Here is a 21851-nt window from a genome sequence, read left to right as displayed (position 1 = left end):
CGCCCTGACCTACTCTACTGTAGAAAATGACATCTTACTAGGGTCAGGACGTGACAGTACCCCCCCCCCCCCAAAGGTGCAGACTCCGAATGCAACATAAAACAACAAAAGAAACCACAAAACAAAAGGGAGGGTAGGGAGGGTGATAATTGTCTATGGCAGCTCAAATGCAGTCCACATAACCTCCAGTAGAGGAGGCGGCTCCAGTTCGGGGCGTAATCCCCGCTCCACCCGCTGATCCCTCTGCTTTAGTACCACCGGACCGTGGATCGTCGTCGGAGGAACCGGACTGTAGATCATCGCTGGAGGTTCTGGGCTGCAGGCTGGCGCTGGAGGTTCTGGGCTGCAGGCCACCGCTGGAGGTTCTGGGCTGCAGGCCACCGCTGGAGGTTCTGGGCTGCAGGCCACCGCTGGAGGTTCTGGGCTGCAGGCCGCCGCTGGAGACTCGGGGCTGCAGGCCGCCGCTGGAGACTCTGGGCTGCAGGCCGCCGCTGGAGACTCTGGGCTGCAGGCCGCCGCTGGAGACTCTGGGCTGCAGGCCGCCGCTGGAGACTCTGGGCTGCAGGCCGCCGCTGGAGACTCTGGGCTGCAGGCCGTCGCTGGAGACTCTGGGCTGGGGAACTTCTCAGGAGGTTCAGGACTGTAGGCTGTCTCAGAAGGTTCCGGACTGTAGACCGTCTCAGGAGGTTCTGGACTGTATGCCATCTCAGGAGGTTCCGGACTGTGGACCCTCTCCGACGGTTCCGGACTGTAGGCCATCTCAGGAGGTTCTGGACGAGAGGCCGTCTCAGGAGGTTCCGGACTGTAGGCCGTCTCAGGAGGTTCCGAACTGTGGAGCGTCTCAGGAGGTTCCGAACTGTGCACCGTCACTGCAGGCTCCGTGCCATGGATCATCACTCCAGGTTCCGGGCCATTGATCATCCCTAAAGGCTTCTTGCCATGGATTATCCCTACAAGCTCCGGGCCATGGATCATCCCTACAGGCTTCTTGCCATGGATCATCTATACAGGCTTCGGACCATAGATCATCACTGGAGGCTTCATTCGTGGAGCTGGAATAGGTCTCACCGGACTAGGGAACGTCACTGGGAGTTCTGGACTGGGGAACGTTGCTGGAGGCTTCCTTCGTGGAGCTGGAATAGGTCTCACCGGACTAGGGAACGTCGCTGGGAGTTCTGGACTAGGGAACGTTGCTGGAGGCTTCCTTCGTGGAGCTGGAATAGATCTCACCGGACTAGGGAACGTCGCTGGGAGTTCTGGACTAGGGAAGGTCGCTGGAGGCTCCGGACTGGAGAGCGTCGCCGGAGGCCAGGTGCGCAGAGCAGGCACAGGGTATACTGGGTTGTGGAGGCACACTGGAGATCTGGAGCTTATGGCTGGCACAACCGGTCCTGGCTGGATAACCTCCGTAGCCCGACAAGCGCGAGGCGTTGTGTCAGGTCGCTCAGGTTTGTGTTGGCGAACTGGCGGTACCGTGCGTAGAGCTGGCGCAGAATAACCTGGGCTGAGAAGACGCACCGGAGACCAGGCGCACTGAGCAAGCATACTCCTTCCTGGCTGAATGCCAACTCTAGCACGGCACCTGTGAGGAGCTTGCACCGAGCGCACCGGGCTGTGGCTGCGCACTGGCGACACAGTGCGTATCTCAGCATAACATGGTGCTTGCTCGGTCACTCGCCCCCCACAGTAAGCACGGGTAGTTGGCACAGGTCTCCAACCTGACTCTGCCAATCTCCCCGTGTGCCCCCCCCCAAAAAAAAAAAATTGGGGGCTGCCTCTCGCACTTGCCTCGCCGTTGGTATCGTGCCTCCACCTGCTTCCCCGGCAGGCTGTTGTATCTCTCCAATACCTGCTCCCAAGTCCAGTCTATCCTTTCCTCCAACTCCTCCAGCGACCAGGATGCCATCTCCTCCCGGGCAAACTGCTTAATCCAGTCCTCCTGCCCACGCTGCTTGGTCCTTTGATGGTGGGTTATTCTGTCACGGCTGTCGTATAGAGGGGACCAAAGCGCAGCGTGGTTGTAGTTCCACATTTTATTAAATCCGTGAAACTTTGCAAAACATAAATAACTGAATTGACAAAAACAACAAACCATGACGCAGAGAGAAACAAACACTACTCAAAATATAATAACCCACAAAAACCCAGGAATAAAAACCCCTACTTTAATATGATCTCCAATCAGAGACACCGAGGACCAGCTGCCTCCAACTGGAGATCAACCCAAAAAAACAACATAGAAATAGAAACTTAGAACATGAACATAGAAATACAAAACATAGAAAAACACAAAACACCCCCTGTCACGCCCTGACCTACTCTACTATAGAAAATTACATCTTACTAGGGTCAGGACGTGACAGTTTGTAAATGATGCCTGAGTGTTGGAGTGTGCCCCTGGCCATCCATAAATAAATAAAAACAGTCTGGTTTGCTTAAAGATGCGTTATGCAGAAATCCCTCCTCCATTTCCTGGTTGCATGAATTTGAATAAAACTGATAATTTCAGTTTGTGACAAAACCAGCGTTGTGGAGAATCATTGTACCATCTAAACTGCTGTGAAATAACTTTTCCATAACCACAAATATTGTACAGTGCATTTTGAAAGTATTCAGACCCCTTGACCTTTTCCACATTTTATTACGTTACAGCCTTATTCTAAAATGGATTAAATAGTTTTTTTCCCTCATCAATCGACACACAATACTCCATAATGACAAGGTAAAAACTTAAATACTACATTTACATAAGTATTCAGACCCTTTACTCAGTACTTTGTTGAAACTAAATAAAGGTAAAATGAAAAAATAATTTAAAAAAGCACCTTTGGCAGCAATTACAGTCTTGATTCTTCTTGGGTATGACGCTACAAGCTTGGCAGACCTGTATTTGGGGAGTTTCTCCCATCTCCACAGAGTGAATACTTATGTAAAATGTTTGTTTTTTTGTTTGTTTTTAAAACATTTGCAAAAATGTCTAAACCTGTTTTTGCTTTTTAATTATTGGGTTTTGTGTGTAGATTGATGAGGAAAACATTTTATTTAATCAATTTTAGAATAAGGCTGTAACGTAACAAAATGTGGAAAAAGTCAAGGGGTCTGAATACTTTCAGAATGAGCGGTAGTTATCCTCTATTTAAGTGTACAAAACCAAAAGACAAGACAAGAACTAAACTTAGGAAGGGAAAGCATAGAAATATCACACACAGAACAGATCTACCGCTTCTTAGACTTGCTTTCAATGAGACTGACAGATCTATAACTCACATTTCTATGTGCATTTGGTCAGGTTGCCCAAAAAGTTACATATTGTAGCTTTATTAATATAAGGAATTTGATCTATAGCAGTTACTTTTAACTTCCACTCAAATATAACAATTTAGTACTTTTTTCCACCACTGATCATTGGTTGTGTGTGAAATAATACAGCGAAGACAAGGTTATTCAGGAAAATAGTACAAAGTGCTGCCTAAAACATACTGCAACCTTGTACTAAATTATTTTTTGAGTCATTTATATGAATTTAGGAACTCTACCATAGGTTAAGTGCAACTTACGTTGTGTAATTTAAAGTATTTGTGTCTAATGTGAATTCATGTTTTGTTGACAATGTTTAGCTACCTAATCTACTGAAATTAGATAATTGAACAAGAAAAAATATAATATATTTTTAGAGAATAAACAAATGCGCCAGTGTAACCGATGTGAAATGGCTAGTTAGCGATGGTGCGCGCTAATAGCGTTTCAATCAGTGACGTCACTCGCTCTGAGACCTGAAGTGGTTGTTCACCTTGCGTTGCAAGAGCTGTGGCTTTTGTGGCGCGATGGGTAACGATGCTTCGTGGGTGTCAGTTGTTGATGTGTACAAGGGTCCCTGGTTCGAGCCCAGGTTGGGGCGAAGAGAGGGACGGAACCTACACTGTTACACCAGAACTATGAAGACAATGACTTTTGTGTCCGTTTCTCTTTATTACTACAGGCCGACCGAGATTAAGTCTGAGGCCGGTAACATCAACAGTGAGGACAAACCCAGCCTGCCTCTCTCCTTCCACACTGAGTCCAAACCTACAGTCACTGGGTCCTGATTGTGACAGTGGAGCCCAGTTTGCACTGCAGGATCCAGAGATGTCATCAGTGAAGCTGGAAGACTGCAGTCAAACACTGGAGCTGAATGTCAACATTAAAGATGAAGAAGAGGAGGAGAAGATTGGGAAATCTGATAGTTTGTCATGGTAAGAGCAGATTCTAACTAAGTTTGTTGTTCGTTCCAACTTTCTACTGTGTATGAAAAGTTTCGTGATGAACAGTTTCAATGAGAAAGTAGATGTTATTTCATGCTACTGACACTTGCATGGTTTGATACCAGTTTTGGCAGCATTTAAAAAAAAATGCAATTCCAGTTAATTGAACACTGAAATTACAGTTATCATCAATCCTTTGAAAAGAGGAACATTTGGAATTGGAATTTGGTTTGCTTTCTGAATTAACTCCAATAGTAATGGAATTGACTCGAATAGAAATGGAATGGATGGTTGCTAACTTGTGATAGTGAGTGGAGGATGATATGGCTCCTAATTTTCACTACTTTTGCCCCTTTTTGCCTTCAACTCTTATCCACTTTTAGAATAGTTTTATTCCCTTTGTATTGAACAGCCTACTGATATAAAGTCATATGTATATCTCATCAACTGACTGGTTCTTCTGATGTTGTTCACACAGGAGACCGTGTTGAGACATTCTCTACATCCAGAGAGCAACAGCAGGAAGATCACAGAGCTAAGAGGTCTCACCACTGCCCACATTGTGAGGAGAATCTCCCAATTCTATCAAAACTAAAAATACACCTAAAAATACACACTGGAGAGAATCTGTATTGCTGCTCCGACTTTGACTAAAAGTACAAATATATATAAAAATAAGAATGAATGGAAGACGGTGACAACGTAACGAAACATTTTGCAAAAAGACCAAAAGTTGTAAACGAACAAAGGTTTCTTTTGGAGCGCGAATCATTAACAATTACGTATTTTTGGGAGATCATTGTGTCTGCCTACTCATGTGATACTGGGATATGTAAGATACGCAGTGAGAGCTATTGTGAATAAACCACTGCAGTTATGAAATTTATAAAATAATGTCCATGTTTCAAGTGTGTGCCGACGGAATCTTTTTGGTATTTATTAGGATCCCCATTAGCCGCTGCAAAAGTATCAGAATTGTTCACAAACCCAAAACCCCGTCTTGGTCTGCTTCACAGGCGTTCTCTGAAGTCTCGCGTTGTTACGTCTCTGGGTTTAGAAACTGGTAGTGGGGAAACAGGAAGTTCCGCGCAGGCGCGCATCATTCTTCAGAATAAAGGATACGCCAGAATTGTGCAGTTGAGACGACAACTTCTGTGTCCGTTTCAAATATATTACTACTGGTATGTAATAGCACGTTCTAATATCGAAAGAACATGTCATAACATGCTAGGTAACAAATACTTTAAGATATTATCACGTTTGGTAAATGTTTTTTTGTGGTATTTTTGTGTCAAACCGCATGAGTGAACGTGATCACTTTTTTTACAAGTCACATAGTTATAGACTTTGTGTTAGTCTGAGTGGATGTATATCATATCGTCAAGATACTTTCATAAAGGATCAAATAATTTGAGATTTCTGGGTTCGTTTTACATGTCGTTTTTGGTTTTGTGTAAAATTCACGAGCTGGTGAAATGGCGGATCCCACTGGTTGGGTATAATTTGTGGAACGTTCCAACAGGAATCTATTCCAAAAACTTCGTAAATAACAAGGTTGCCAAAAAACAAGGCATACAAAGTTGTATAGCGGCAGAATAACATACCGTGTAGTAAGTGGTCTATTTCATTGCGTTTTTCACTCATCACGTTTATTCCCGAAAAATGTCTGTCCTCACTCTTGTTGCCTATGGACAAACATTAAGAATAAGCTACGTGGTGAGTTGATGCCTATTCGGCAGCTAGTTAGCTAGGTTTTTTGGAACAGATTCCTGTTGGAACGTTCCACAATTAATACCCACCCGATCCCACTCGGTCTGCATTAACGCACTTCAGGGCAGGCAGTGAGGGTGCAGCAGAGAGACAATTTTACGGTTGCACTACTGTTTTGGAGCTAAATGTAATGATTATCAGTTTTCTACATGTGTACTAATATTCAGACACATTCAGTTGCTTCTGTCTATCTATACATGTTACTATGGTGTGAACGGAAATACTATTGGGTTTTGATTGAAATAATACAGTGAAGACAAGTTTGTTCAGGAAAATAGTACATAGTGCTTCCTAAAACATACTGCAACCTTGTAATAAATGTTTTTTGAGTCATTTATGTGAATTCAGAAATCTACTATAGATTAAGTTCTGTAGCCTAATTTAAAGTGTATACTTTGTCTAATTTGGATGAATTCGTGTTTTGTTGTCAATGCTTACCTACCAGATCTATTGAAATGAGATCAGTGCTTGACTTGGACAGGAGCTCACCGGAGCTGAGAACCGTCACCTCAAATGTCTACTGTTTGAGCTCATGTTCCTCATATAGAATATTAGCTCAACAGTATTGTGGAGCTCCTGCACCTAAATATAAACTATATTGTTAGAGAGTAAAGAAAGTGCCAGAACTGTCAAGATTAACTTTTGTGTCCGTTTCTCTTTATTACTACAGACCGACTCAGATTAAGTCTGAGGCCGGTAACATCAACAGTGAGGACAGACTCAGACTGCCTCTTATTGGGAATTTTCCAGTACATGTGTGCACATTATACATCTTAGAGTAGTCAGCAGAATAAGTGCACTCTATATGTGTGTCTAGGTCATTAGGCACCAATAAACATGCACCTGTCTTGGGAGTGGGTATGTCTGTTTATTATTGTACCATTGCTATAGCCTAATATGTACTGTTGCTATGGTTATGCCACAAATGGAATCTATGCCCTACATGCACCTGTCTTGGGAGTGGGCGTGTCTGTTTATTTTTGTACCATTGCTATGGCCTAATATTTACTGTTGCTATGGTTACTCCACGAATGGAATCTATGCCCTAATGTGAAACCAAGCTACAATTAGTGCAAGGTAATAAGATAAGGGTGGCTAAATGCCAGAGGGGACGAAACATTAACATAAAGAGGAGTTACTATGTGTGTGACGTAAGGAGGAAAACTGTATAATAAAGTCTGGAAAGACATTGACTGAATATTTCCACTACACTCTCCTTCCGCACTGAGTCCAAACCTACAGTCACTGGGTCCTGATTGTGACAGTGGAGCCCAGTTTGCACTGCAGGATACAGAGATGGCATCAGTGAAGCTGGAAGACTGCAGTCAAACACTGGAGCTGAATGCCAACATTAAAGATGAAGAAGAGGAGAAGAAGATTGGGAAATCTGTTAGTCATGGTAAGAGCAGGTTCTAAGTTTGTGTTTTTCGTTCCAACTTCTCACTGTGCATGAAAAGTTGCTGTAGAACTGTTTCAGGATGAACTGTTTCAATGAGAAGGTAGAAGTTATTTCAAACCGATGTCAAAGCTGACGTGCATACCTTAAAAAACAGATACCGGACCTAATGAACTCACGTGAAATTTTGCACTACACATGCAACACAGCATTCCTATCCTAGCCCTCCATGTCTGCTGTGTGGATCGACCAGTCATTTGAAAGAGTAAGAACATTTCAGTGAAACAAAGGCGAAATCCATTAAAGCCAAGATAATGGAATTCATTGCCCTTGACAATCGACCGTTCTCTGTCGTGGGTGATGTTGGCTTTCACCGACTGGTCGAGCACTGGTACACACAACCAAGTGAGCTATTTTTCCAATGTTGCCCTACCGGAGTTACACAGTAATAGCGTCACTGGTATTAGCTTCATGACATACATGCTATGGAACGCCGTTTGGGTCATTGTGTGTCAAAAAAGATACAGTTGCACTGTCAAAGCTGTACAGAAGAAGTCTGCAAACCGGCCATGAACTATGTGTTTACAATACCGCGTTGGTAATAAAGCACACTTTATTCGAACGCAACTTTTGGGGTAGCTAGCTTTAGCTTGGTACCTTAGCTAGCACCAATACAACCAGCCAATGACCAGTATAAACTGCAGTCATTTTCATTATTCTTAGCAATGATTTAGGAATCCTTGTAAGTATTAGCTAGGTTGCCACTTGTTGTTCGCCTATTGAAAATGAACTTCAGTTCATGAAAATAAACAGCTAGCCAGCTACTTAACCCTGTTGCCCAAAGCTTCCATTATAAGCAGCCAGCTAGCTTCATCTGGCTAGTGAGGCTCGACAGGACCGGGCGGGTTATGTGTTGTGAAGCTAGCTACAATAAGGATTAGGCACAATAGTGGAATTTGCGGTTTGTCTTCAAAATAAAAGTGTGTCATTGACAGTGATGCAAATGAATACAAATAGTAGAATTATGCCATACTTTTATTTTGAAGTCTAGCTGCAAAATCTACTATTGTGGCTAGCAACTGAAACAGATTATGTCGGTTAGCTATGTTTTTGGGGAAGAACATTGTTTGCATCCAATCGTTGACGTATGAAATACTAGTGATTGTGTAATCAATGTGTAATAACTACGTAAAAAATGTATGAACTCATAAAATTATTATGTGACGGCCAGTCATATTCAGGTCCTGATTGGTCAACAAGCTTATTTGACACGTCAAATAGTGTTATTTGACGTGTATCTTTTTTAACATAATCAAGTCGCTTATCCAGAGCGACTTGATTATGTTTTACTGGTAATGGGGACATATGTAAATGCTAACAAAATAACTTTTTGGTGTGTGTGAAACCTTTATTTAACTAGGCAAGTCAGTTAATAACACTAGGTCTGCGTCAACAGACTTCAGTGCAGGCAGTGCGGTGATTATCAGTTTTCTACATGTGTAATAATATTCAGACACAATTGTCATCGGTACATCTGAACATCACACCTGTGGGACAGGTACAGGATGGCAACAACTGCCCGAGTTACACCAGGAACGCACAGTCCAGCCTCTCTCAGCCTATTGCGGACAGTCTGAGCGCTGATGGAGGGACTGTGCATTCCTGGTGTAACTCGGGCAGTTGTTGCCATCCTGTACCTGTCCCACAGGTGTGATGTTCAGATGTACCGATCCTGTGCAGGTGTTGTTCCACGTGGTCTGCCACTGCGAGGACGACCAGCTGTCCGTCCTGTCTCCCTGTAGCGCTGTCTTAGGCGTCTCACAGTACGGACATTGCAATTTATTGCCCTGGCCACATCTGCAGTCCTCATGCTTCCTTGCATCCTTGCAGCATGCCTAAGGCATCTTTCTTTTGGTGTTTTTCAGAGTCATTAGAAAGGCCTCTTTAGTGTCCTAAGTTTTCATAACTGTGACCTTAAATGACTACCGTCTGTAAGCTGTTAGTGTCTTAATGACTGTTCCACAGGTGCATGTTCATTAATTGTTTATGGTTCATTGAACACGCATGGGAAACAGTGTTTAAACCATTTACAATGAAGATCTGTGAAGTTATTTTGATATTTAAGAATTATCTATTAAAGACTGGGTCCTGAAATAGGGACGTTTTTTTCCCCTGAGTTTATAACAGCACAGGGAGGGAGAGAAATCATAGAAAGTGAATCTCATTTTAGTTCTGTGAGAGATACAGGCGTGCTTCTCTCTCACCACAGCAATGGCCACGCCTTGGTATAAATAGGCTACAATGTTACATAAACCATAAACCTGGGACGGCCCAACATTAATACATTCTTAGAATATCAGGCACGTTTTCACATTACGTTTTTAGGGGACATGACAATTCCAGAGGAATCCAAATGTAATTACTCTGATTGTTACATTGCAAACAGTGGAAATTACTTTTCATGCCACAAAATGTAGGCTACCTGATCCTGGCAAATGGGTTCCGGAACGAAAGACTACAAAACTCAGAGGTGCCGGAGGATCCAACAACAAGCACTGCGCTTCTCATATAACGGGGTAGGGCCATCCCAAGAATCCCTGAATGCATGGATGATTGCACCAAAGATCTTTATAACTAAATCAAGATAGACCACAGCTGGTTGTTTCCAATGGGAACAGATGAGTCATAGTGGGCAGTGCCAAGCACGATCTAGCGAGATCCTATTGGCGCGTTCTAGCAAACATCTGCATATTTCTGTTAGGAAATGCCTCCTCTGTGAAGCGCTCGTGTGCAATAACTCAATTCGCCTTTACATTCCTTCTGAACAACGTGATTTAAAAAAAAACTTGTGCAAAGGGTGAAGTCTACAAAACTTAGTCCACTCTGTTCATAACAGATTTTAGTTTTGGATACAGAAAACTGTATTAAGCTCAGATGTTTCATCGATTAGAACATTTGCAGAATGTCGGCCAAAATCCATCTCGTTCCATTTTCTCCCACTGCCGGCCAGTGGGCATATTTGATAGTGAGTGGAAACGCTAAGCGGATTCTTCACATTTATACATCCAGTGAAATATCTGTCTCATTGTTCTGTCTGTGGCTGCACTGTGGTAGTGGGGGAACAGGAAGTTTCAGGCAGGCACGCACCATTCTTCAGAATAAAGAAAGCGCCAGAACTGTGCAGTCAAGAACCTTTGTGTCGGTTTCTATTTATTAATACAGGTATGTAATAGCACGTTTAAACTTTCTAATATCAAAAGAACATGTCATACCATGCTAGGTAACAAATCTGTTAATATATTATCACGTTTGATAAAGGGTTGATTTGTTATTTTTGTGTCAAACCAAGTGAAGAACGTGATAACTATTTTATGAGCCACATAGCTAGAGACTGGCTTTGTCTGAGTGGGTGTACATAATTTTATCAAGGTAACTTAATTTGATAAATAATCAATTTATTTGAGATTTCTGAGTTCTTTTTGCATGTTATTGGTATTTTGTCAAATTCACTAGCTGGGAAAATGGTGGCACCCACTCTGTCTGCGTCAAAGAGAGACAATTTCACGGGTGCACTACTGTTTTGAAGCTGAATGTAATGATTATCAGTTTCCTACATGTGTACTTGTCATAGACGTCGTAAGGATTGGACCAAGGCGCAGCGGGTAAAGTGCTCATCTTCTTAATTTATTTAAAGAAAACACTTAAATAAAATAAACAAACGACGAAAACAGTTCCACAAGGCTCCCAGGCTATACAGAAAATAACCACCCACAAAACACAAGTGAAACAAACACAACTAAATATGGCCTCCAATTAGAGACAACGACAACCAGCTGCCTCTAATTGGAGGTCATTGCCAAAAACCCAACATAGAAATAGAAAACTAGATATAAACATAGAACCTAAACCAAAAACACCGAAACACACAAAACAAACACCCCCTGCCACGCCCTGAGCAAACTACAATGACAAATAACCCCTTTTACTGGTCAGGACGTGACAGTACTAATATTCAGACACATTCAGTTTCTATTTTTGTCTATAAATGTTAATATGGTGTGACGGGAAATACAATTGGTTTTTGATTCAAATAATACATTGAAGACAAAATGATTCAGGAAAATAGTACGTAGTGATGCTTATCTACCGGAGGTGAGTACCGGCACCTCAATTTTCTACTGCTTGAGCTTGTGTTCCTCTTATAGAATATAAGTATTGTGGAGCTCCTGTATCTAAATAATAACAGTACTGGCAACCACAATGAGTACTTACACCTATTTCAGTCCATGTCAAGCACTGAATTAGATAATTGAACAAGAAAAATATCATATATTTTAATTGAGAATAAAGAATGTGCCAGAACTGTGAAGACAATTACATTTTTGTGTATTTTTCTCATTGTTACTACAGGGCGACTAGAATTAAGTTTGAGGCCGGTAACATTAAAAGTGAGGACAAACCCAGCCTGCCTCTCTCCTTCCACACTGAGTCCAAACCTACAGTCACTGGGTCCTGATTGTGACAGTGGAGTCCAGTTTGCACTGCAGGATCCAGAGATGGCATCAGTGAAGCTGGAAGACTGCAGTCAAACACTGGACCTGAATGTCAACATTAAAGATGAAGAAGAGGAGGAGACGATTGGGAAATCTGTTTCTCATGGTAAGATCAGGTTCTATCTAAGTTTGTTATTCATTCCAACTTCCCACTGTGTATGAAAATTTGCAGTAGAACTGTTTCATGATGAACTGTTTCAATGAGAAGGTAGAATTTATTTCATGCTACTGATACTTGCATGGTTTGACACCAGTATTGTCAGCATTTGTTTTATTAATCTGGGACATCTGGGACGCTAGCGTCCCACCCGCGGCACACACTATCAACAGCGAGTGAAATATCAGGGCGGCAAATTCAAAACTACAAAATCTCATAATTCAAATTTCTCAAACATACAACTATTTTACACCATTTTAAAGATACACTTCTCCTTAATCCAACCACATTGTCCGATTTCAAAAAGGCTATTCGGCGAAAGCATAAAGTTAGATTATGTTAGGACAGAGCCTAAACAAGAAAAACCACACAGCCATTTTCCAAGCAGGAGAGGCGTCACAAAAAACAGAAATACAGCTAAGATTAAGCACTAACCTCTGACGATCTTCATCAGATGACACTCCTAGGACTCAATGTTACACAATACATGTATGTTTTGCTCGATAAAGTTCATATTTATATCCAAAACCCCCATTTTACATTGGCGCGTGATGTTCAGAAAATATTTTGCCTCCAAAACTTCCGGTGAATGAGCATAAAAATGTACAAACATACTCATCATAAACGTTGATAAAATATTAAACTGTTATTCAAAGAATTATAGATAAACATCTCCTTAATGCAACCGCTGTGACAGATTTCATAAAAGCTTCACGGGGAAAGTACACTTTGCAATAATCTGAGTACAGCGCTCAGAAAACAACAGCAGGCAATACAGATACCCGCCATTTTGGAGTCATCTAAAATCATAAATAGCATTATAAATATTCACTTACCTTTGATGATCTTCATCAGAATGCACGCTCAGGAATCCCAGGTCCACAATAAATATTGTTTTGTTCGATAAAGTCCATAATTTATGTCCAAATACCTCCTTGTTGTTAGCGCGTTCAGTGAGCTACTCCAAATGTAGGAAGCGCGACGAACATTTCACGACGAAAAGTGAAAAAAAGTTATATTTACGTTCGTAGAAACATGTCAAACGATGTATAGCATCAATCTTTAGGGCCTTTTTAACATAAATCTTCCATAATATTCCAACCGGACGATTCCAAAGTCTTCAAAAAAGTTATGGAACACAGTTACCTCTCACGTGAATGCGCGCAACTGAACTCATGTCATTTTCTGAGTCACCAACTTCAAGGCCTTCTTGTTCGCTCTCTGTTCACTGCAAAGGCCTGAAACAAGGTTCTAAGACTGTTGACATCTAGTGGAAGCCTTAGGAAAAATTCACCATAAGTCACTGTGTGTTAAGATAGGCAATGACTTGAAAAGACTACAAGCATCAGATTTCCCACTTCCTGGTTGGATTTTTCTCAGGTTCTTGCCTACCATATGAGTTCTGTTATACTCACAGACATCATTCAAACAGTTTTAGAAACTTCAGAGTGTTTTCTATCCAAATCTACTAATAATATGCATATCCTACCTTCTGGGACAGAGTAGCAGGCAGTTTAATTTGGGCACGTCATTCATCCCGAATTACCGAATACTGCCCCCTATCACTAAAAAGTTAACTGGGCTATCTGAGGTGCTCAGAGAGTAGACTAAAGAAGTGAAGTAGACAAACTGCCAGTGTTTTAAAGTATTATGAAATTAGTTTTTTTTAACCTTTATTTAACTAGTCAAGTCAGTTAAGAACAAATTATTATTTCAATTGACGGCCTACCCCCTGCCAAATCCTAGGTTCCTGCTTGCTAGGGAGTTTTTCGTGGCCACTTTGCTTCTACATCTGCATTGCTTGCTCTTTGGGTATTGAGGCTGGGTTTCTGTAAAGCACTTTGTGACAACTTCTAATGTAATAAGGGCTACATAAAATACATGTGATTGACATGTATATCACACCAACTGACTGGTTCTTCTGATGTTGTTCACACAGGACACCGTGTTGAGACATTCTCTACATCCAGAGAGCAACAGCAGGAAGATCACAGAGCGAAGAGGTTTCACCACTGCCCACATTGTGAGGAGATTTTCCCATTTCTATCAAAGCTAAAAATACACCTAAAAATACACACAATAGAGAATCGGTATTCCTGTTCTGACGGTGGGGAGAATTTCACAACATCAAAGGCTCTGACAGTTCATCAGAGAGTGCATACAGGAGAGAAGTCTTACTCCTGCTCTGACTGTGTAAAATGCTTCACAACATCAACTGAGCTAAAAGTTCATCAGAGAATACACACAGGAGAGAAGCCTTACTCCTGCTCTGATTGTGGAAAGAGTTTCTCTCAACTGGGCACCTTAAAACACCATGAACGTATACACACAGGAGAGAAGCCTTACTCCTGCTCTGACTGTGGAAAGAGTTTCTCTGTACTGGAACACTTAAAAGCACATGAACGTATACATACGGGCGAGAAGCCTTACTCCTGCTCTGAATGTGTTAAATGCTTCACAACATCAACTGGGCTAAAAGTTCATCAGAGAACACATACAGGAGAGAAGCCTTACTCCTGCTCTGATTGTGTAAAATGCTTCACAACATCATGTAGGCTAAAAGTTCATCGGAGAACCCATACAGGAGAGAAGCCTTACTTCTGCTCTGACTGTGCGGTGAGTTTCTCTCTACTGAGCCACTTAAAACGACATGCACATATACACACAGGAGAGAAGCCTTACTCCTGCTCTGACTGTGGAACGAGTTTCTCTTTACTGTGCCACTTAAAACGACATGAACGTATACACACAGGAGAGAAGCCTTACTCCTGCTCTGACTGTGGAAAGAGTTTCTCTGTTCTGGGCCACTTAAAAAGACACCAACAAATACATAAGGGAGAGAAGCCTTACTCCTGCTCTGACTGTGTAAAATGCTTCACAACATCAACTGAGCTAAAAGTTCATCAAAGAACACACACAGGAGAGAAGCCTTACTCTTGCTCTGATTGTGAAAAATGCTTCACAACATCAACTGGGCTAAAAACTCATCAGAGAAAACACACAGGAGAAAAGCCTTACTCCTGCTCTGATTGTGTAAAATTCTTCACAACATCAACTGGGCTAAAAGTTCATCAGAGAACACACACAGGAGAGAAGCCTTACTCCTGCTCTGACTGTGGAAAGCGTCTCTCTCGAATGGGCCAGTTAAGAAGACACCAAGGTAAACATAAAGGAAATAGGCCTTACCACTGATCTGACTAGAAAATGTTTTAAATCAACAGCTGAGGTAAAAGTTAATCAAAGAACACACACAGGAGAGAAGCCTGAGTCTTGGTCTGATTTTGTAAAGTGCTTCACAATGTCAACCGGGCTAAAAGTTCAGCAGAGAACACACACAGGAGAGAAGCCTTACTTCTGCTCTCAATGTGGCAAGAGTTTCTCCCGATTGGGCAATGTAAAAACACACCAACGGATACACACTTAAGAGAAGCCTTATCACTGCACTGACTGTGAGAAGCGATTCTTCAGATTGGGCCATTTAAAAAGACACCAATGTATACATAAAGGAGAGAAGCCTCATCAGTTCTCTCTGACCAGCTAAGATTAGTCACTCTACTTAATTCCCATCTCATAAAGTAATTGGCAACGTTGAATTGGCTCAAATGAAGAAAGCGTAGAGCACTCTATTGTAATCCTATTGTTTCTCACTGTGAGAGAACTGTGCAGAGGAAAGGGAGTGTTATAGAATGTTAGCCTCTCGTTACTTTACTGATCAGTGTGCACCTTGTCAGTTTTGGTGTGTTTTGTTAGCTTCTACTGCAAAGATATTGAGCTGACCTTGGATTTGCCCTTAAGGTTTAATATCCTCTGTGAGGCGTCTCACTATGGATTCTGATGGTTGACTGGGTGGTACTGCTTCCCTCTGCAGTTTTCTGTGGGAATGAGCTAGTAGACACATCATGCACTGAGTGTACAAAACATTAAGGACACCTGTTCTTTCCATGAGTAGACTGACCAGGTGAATCCAGGTGAAAGCTATCATCCTTAATGATGTAGTTGTTGTGTATTTATTATGGATCCTCATTAGCTTCCAGCAGAAAACAAGAAACTGCAGTTGCAGTGGAATGAAAACACTGGAAAATTGGAAAAATATTGCCTGGTCTGATGAATCCCGGTTCCTGCTGTTTCACGCTGATGGGAGGACTAGGGTATGGAGGAAATCATGAGTACATGCATCCAGTGGTGGAAAAATTACCTAACTGTCATACTTGAGTTGTAAACGGTACATTATTTTCTTTAGGAATGTAGTGAAATAAAAGTTGTCAACAATATAAATAGTAAAGTACAGATACTACTAAAGTAGTTTAAATAATTTTTACTTCATTACTTTACACCACTATATGCATCCATGCTGTGTGTCAGCATTGCAGGCTGGTGGTGTGATGGCGTGGGGTGTGTTTTCAGGGCACACATTGGGCCCCTTGATAATAGTTGAACAATGTTTGAATGCTACAGGATGTCTAAAGAATCATTGCCAATCAGGTGCATCCCTTCATGGCAGCAGTGTGCAAATAGATCCATCTGCAAATATATATTTTTTGCAGGATTATGCAAATAGATCCATCTGCAAATATATATTTTTTCAGGATTATGCCCCATGCCACAACGCTTGTCCAGGAATGGTTCCAAGAACATGACAGTGAATTCAGCTTACTGCAGTGGCCTGCCGAGTCACCAGATCTCAATCCAATTGTGCATCTGTGGGAGGAGATAGAACGAGCTATTTTGAGTACAGTGGGCGAAAAAAGTATTTGATCCCCTGCTGATTTTCTACGTTTGCCCACTGATAAAGAAAGGATCAGTCTATAATTTTAATGGTAGGTTTATTTGAACAGTTAGAGACAGAATAACAACAAAAATATTGAGAAAAACGCATGGCAAAAATGTTATAAATTGATTTGCATTTTAATGAGGGAAATAAGTATTTGACCCCCTCTCAATCAGAAAGATTTCTGGCTCCTAGGTGTCTTTTATACAGGTAACGAGCTGAGATTAGGAGCACACTCTTAAAGGAGTGTGCTCCTTTAAGAGTGGCACATTAAGAAGAAGCACATTAAGGTCCTGGAGTGGCCTAGCCAGTCTCCAGACCTTAATCCCATAGAAAATCTGTGGAGGGAGCTGAAGGTTCGAGTTGCCAAACGTCAGCCTCGAAACCTTAATGACTTGGAGAAGATCTGCAAAGAGGAGTGGGACAACATCCCTCCTGAGATGTGTGCAAACCTGTTGGCCAACTACAAGAAACGTCTGACCTCTGTGATTGCCAACAATGGTTTTGCCACCAAGTACTAAGTCATGTTTTGCAGAGGGGTCAAATACTTATTTCCCTCATCAAAATGCAAATCATTTTATAACATTTTTGACATGCGTTTTTCTGGATTTTGTTGTTGTTGTTATTCTGTCTCTCACTGTTCAAATAAACCTACCATTAAAATGATAGACTGATCATTTCTTTGTAAGTGGGCAAACGTACAAAATCCGCAGGGGATCAAATACTTTTTCCCCCACTGTAGATATCAATTCCCAGCCAACTTGACACAATTGTAGGAAGCATTGGAGTCAACATGGACCAGCATCCCTGTGGAACGCTCTCAACACCTTGGACAGTCTATGTCCTGACGAATTGAGGCTGTTCTGAGGACAAAGGGTGGTGCAACTCAATATTAGGAAGGTGTTTCTAATGTTTTGTACACTCACTGTATATCAGATAAAGATGGTGTGAACAGTTTTTAACATTAGTTTGGGTGGATTATTTTATATTACTAAACACTTTTGTTTAATGATAAACAGGCTATGAATTGACTACTTGTGTTTATTAAATTGTATTTTAATACTAGATTCATTATTTTAGTCATTGATGAATGTATTTGAATAACTGTATTGAAGGTAATTGATCTGGCGGCAGGTAGCCTAGCGGTTAACAGTGTTGGGCCAGTAACTGAAAGGTCGCTGGTTTGAATCCTGAGCCGACTAGGTGAAAAATCTGTCATTGTGCCCTTGAGCAAGGCAATTAAGCCTTATTTTTCCTGTAAGTTGCTCTGGATAAGAACATCTGCTATATGACAAGAATGTAATGACAAATGTTTGTACATGAATTTATGCTCGGCAACCACTTTTTTGTCTTGTGTATAATAAAATAAAATAAACTGAAGTGAAATACTGTATATACAATACACAACATTACTGCTTTGTTTACCCTGGTCAGAGGGACAGGGCCATAGTAAGCTAGACTATGTAGCTGCTGTTGTTAGTAGCCTACAGTTTCCACGCAATACAGCATGTCGGATCACTAATGATTAGGTGTACAGGCTGCTACATTTATACAAGAGTTTCTGCCTGTGTCTGTCAGGAGTGATGTGTTATCAGGCTTGTTAAATAACTACTGGAGGGAAGTGGAGAGCCGCCTTGACCTTTGTGCCCGACCCTCCCGACATGGTCAAGAGAGGCAAAGGACATGCAGCAGCACTCCGATGTGAAGAACTGTACAAAATGTACAATTGTACTACAATGAAAAAAATATAGCATGATATTTTGGTGGAATGGTAGTGACCAAAAAACAATATATGGTTTCCATTGTACTAAACCTAGGAACATAGAAGAAACTGCCAGATGCGTTATAATAGCCGGGAATAAGAGCCACATTTGAAATTGAATGCATGCAGCACGGTGGAAAAAAATCACATTTAAAACACGATTTAAATGTAAATGTATTTTCGGAAGGGCTGTGGTCACCATTCATGTAATACATTAAATATATACATCAGACGGTATTGGGGAGCTATTTCATAGGGTTTTCACGGGTACATTATTTACCCATTATATCAACCAACCTTATGCTTGGTGTGACTGTTATGGGCAGAGCAGACCATCAGATATGCCCTTAAATATTGTGATTATCAACCTGGAATTAAAATGTAAGAGGACCAGTTCTTCTACAGTGAAACACATCTCACATCTGTGCTGTTTGAGAGTGATGTTGTTGGACTACATTGTATCATTGTTTCCTCTTCTGAGTGCACTGGTGGGGAACAACATTTCAATTCACAGAGACAATGAGTCCTTCAAGTTTAGCGCTATATCCACACGTTTGAATTATCTGAATGATGATGATGGTGAAGGGGAAGACTGAATTGACTATATACACAACGGGGATTGGTAACTAGGTTTGGCCTCCAATCAATTTGTTGCTGAGCTGGTAGCTAGTCTGCAGGCCAGAACATAATTATCCTATTAACAAATAGCCTATAGCTGCCCAATTCATACTCCTACACAGTGTAGGCTACACTACACATTTAACACGTGGTTAGTGGACTAATCAATTCAATGACCATAACATAATAATGTTGATCTGATTACAGTGGTAAAATCACCAATGTCTATATTAATAGTCCTACCTGTTCTACTACAATATATTCATCGTATTTCTCCAATGCCAAACCAGTGTGTCTTGTTTGTAACGAGACTGTCGCTGTTTGCAAAGAGTTCAATCTGAGATGTCATTATGAATCTAAGCATGGTACTTTCAGAAGTAGATGTTCCACCCCAGACATGAGGCTGAAGTCCGACGCAGAAAGGAAGGTGGGCCTAAGGAGTGAACACCCTGTGTGTTTTACAGTGGTGATTTTAGCATGTACATATTTTATTGTTATTATTTAACCTTTAATTAACAAGGCAAGTTGTGAAACATGCTGATGCCTTAAAGGCTAAGAAAAAGTCTGTCTAACAATGGTTTCAGTGGTCCTACATTGTCACAAGGTATAGGTTGTACACCTATTTAGACCTGAAGTAGCAGACAGTCTAAATCCAGATTAGTCACAATGTCGGACTACTAAAACCATTTGTAACATTATTTAAATTAGTCCAGCATACAGTTTGAGCTTTCCTTTCAGCACCATGGAGTGAATCCTTACCACCGCTACACCTGGCTATCAAGCCTTATCTGGCAGCGAAACAGTTAATTCAGCCTCATTTACTGCCTTTAAAAAAACAGCTGATATGGCTGACTTGCTTAAACAAATATGGTTTCTACTGACTCCTTGTGGATTTCTGTAAGTCGATAAGAACCGCCTAGTTAAATAAAGGTTAAACAAAAACAGCCGAAACAGTTCGGAAGAGTTTGTGCATATGTTATGACGACATGTTGTGACGTTTTCGTTTTGGACATTGTGTAAGGGTTTTTCCGGCTATTCCGTGCACACACTTTTTTCCTGGAGGCAGGCCTAAGACAGTAGCTGAAGTCTAAGCCCCTTCATTGGGGATTGGTCAACATTAATGACAGATTTATTGAGTTATCTGACTATTTTGAGGAAGTAGCTATAGACCCTTTTCCAGTACTGGACACACTGACGTCACTGACAGATGTGTGAGACTCTTGGCGACAGTAGCCTAGATTTGCGTTTTTATTGCTTCTAAACAAAATATATTTTTGCAGTTTATATACGCTTTCAATGTTGTTTTGAATCTTTCATGAACAGTTGCTAAGATTACAGAATGCTAATGCTCATTGATATAGGCTATAGCAAAAGCTAGCCAAAGAACCATTTTACTGGTTGAAGTGTTTTTTTAAAGTATAATGCAGCTGATTTTTGATGATGACACAAACATTATATGAAGCAGGACATTCATACAAATCATACAATCCAATTATAATCCAAAAGTAGTGTGAAATGCACTAATAAGCAACATGTAAATAGAGGCTTTTTTTGCTGCCGTTCTATAAGAACTTGTTCTGCCACCAACTTGCGCGCCTCACCCTCTTGCAGCAAATTTGTAAACACAGAAAGGGTTCTATGGCATCTCAAAACGGACAAACAGCACTACTGCCGCTTTTTATTCAAGCAAAGGTCTTTAAAGGGAGTATGCAAGCACACTCATTAGGTTCACCTAGCCTTCTTAATTAAAAGATGACTGTGGCGGATGAATCAGAATTAGTTTGGTAACATAGATAATTAAGATGTTTTATTTGCATAATATGCGTATGTGAGATACTTGTCATTAGAATGTATCCCTTTGGACTCTGGTGTTGGCAGTGGCACTTTTCCCTTAGCTAGGGCTTAGTCACTTGGGGCCCAGAGAGGGGAGAGGTCAGGATTGTCTTTCACATATCCCTGGTGCTATGCAGAATATCAGAAAGGGAAGAGGACAGAATGGAACATTGTCTTCATATGTGAATGTGTCTTTACCTATTCTTAAACCATGTGAAGGGATGGCGTGATTAATGGGGAACCAATTACTTGTCTCCACAATGTCTGTGCGCAAGTCACTCCCTCCTTTGGCATTGGGGGAAGGTGTATGGCAGTGTCTGGAACCATTGTATGTCCCCTCTGATGTTGCACTTATCTTGGGATAGTGTATACCCTAGAGAGTCACTCCCCTCAGTGAGCTTGTCCAGGAGTGGGATTAAGAGGGGGTTTACTTGAGATGGGAGTATCTAGAGTTGTCAGTTGATTTATGCCATTGGATGAGATGGTGTTTTTGTGCTATGAAGTACCAGGAACGAGATTAGAACCTCGTCTTAGGGACCAAACTGAACGATAATTTATAGCGAATGTTATCTGGCTAAGGGATACTCCTTTCTCAAATATAAAGTCCCTTTGTGAACTGTTTCTAAGATCTGTGGTTCGTCATGTAGGTTGAGAGGGTGTACCTTGGCTATAAAAGAACTTTGTACTTTTGTGTTGACACTTTCAATGGTTCATTAGAGATGGCGCATCATTGAAAGTCAAGTGCTTTTGCAA

General features: G+C 41.4%; 1 protein-coding gene across 1 annotated transcript; it reads left to right on the top strand.

Annotated features, from left to right (window-relative positions):
• The first annotated feature begins 5347 nt into the window (after positions 1–5347).
• On the top strand, positions 5348–18271 carry LOC106574953 (uncharacterized). Its single transcript, XM_014151086.3, has 4 exons — positions 5348–7410; positions 11818–12066; positions 14057–15277; positions 16704–18271. Exons 1-4 carry the CDS (start codon positions 7308–7310, stop codon positions 16829–16831), a joined length of 1701 nt encoding a protein of 566 aa, XP_014006561.3. The 5' UTR covers positions 5348–7307; the 3' UTR covers positions 16832–18271.
• Positions 18272–21851: the final 3580 nt, after the last annotated feature.

The sequence above is a fragment of the Salmo salar genome, chromosome 16 (genome assembly GCF_965601325.2).
Source record: "Salmo salar chromosome 16, fSalSal1, whole genome shotgun sequence".
Classification (NCBI taxonomy): Eukaryota; Metazoa; Chordata; class Actinopteri; order Salmoniformes; family Salmonidae; genus Salmo; species Salmo salar.
Note: the sequence above shows the minus strand (reverse complement) of the source record. Positions and strands in the feature narration are given on the sequence as shown.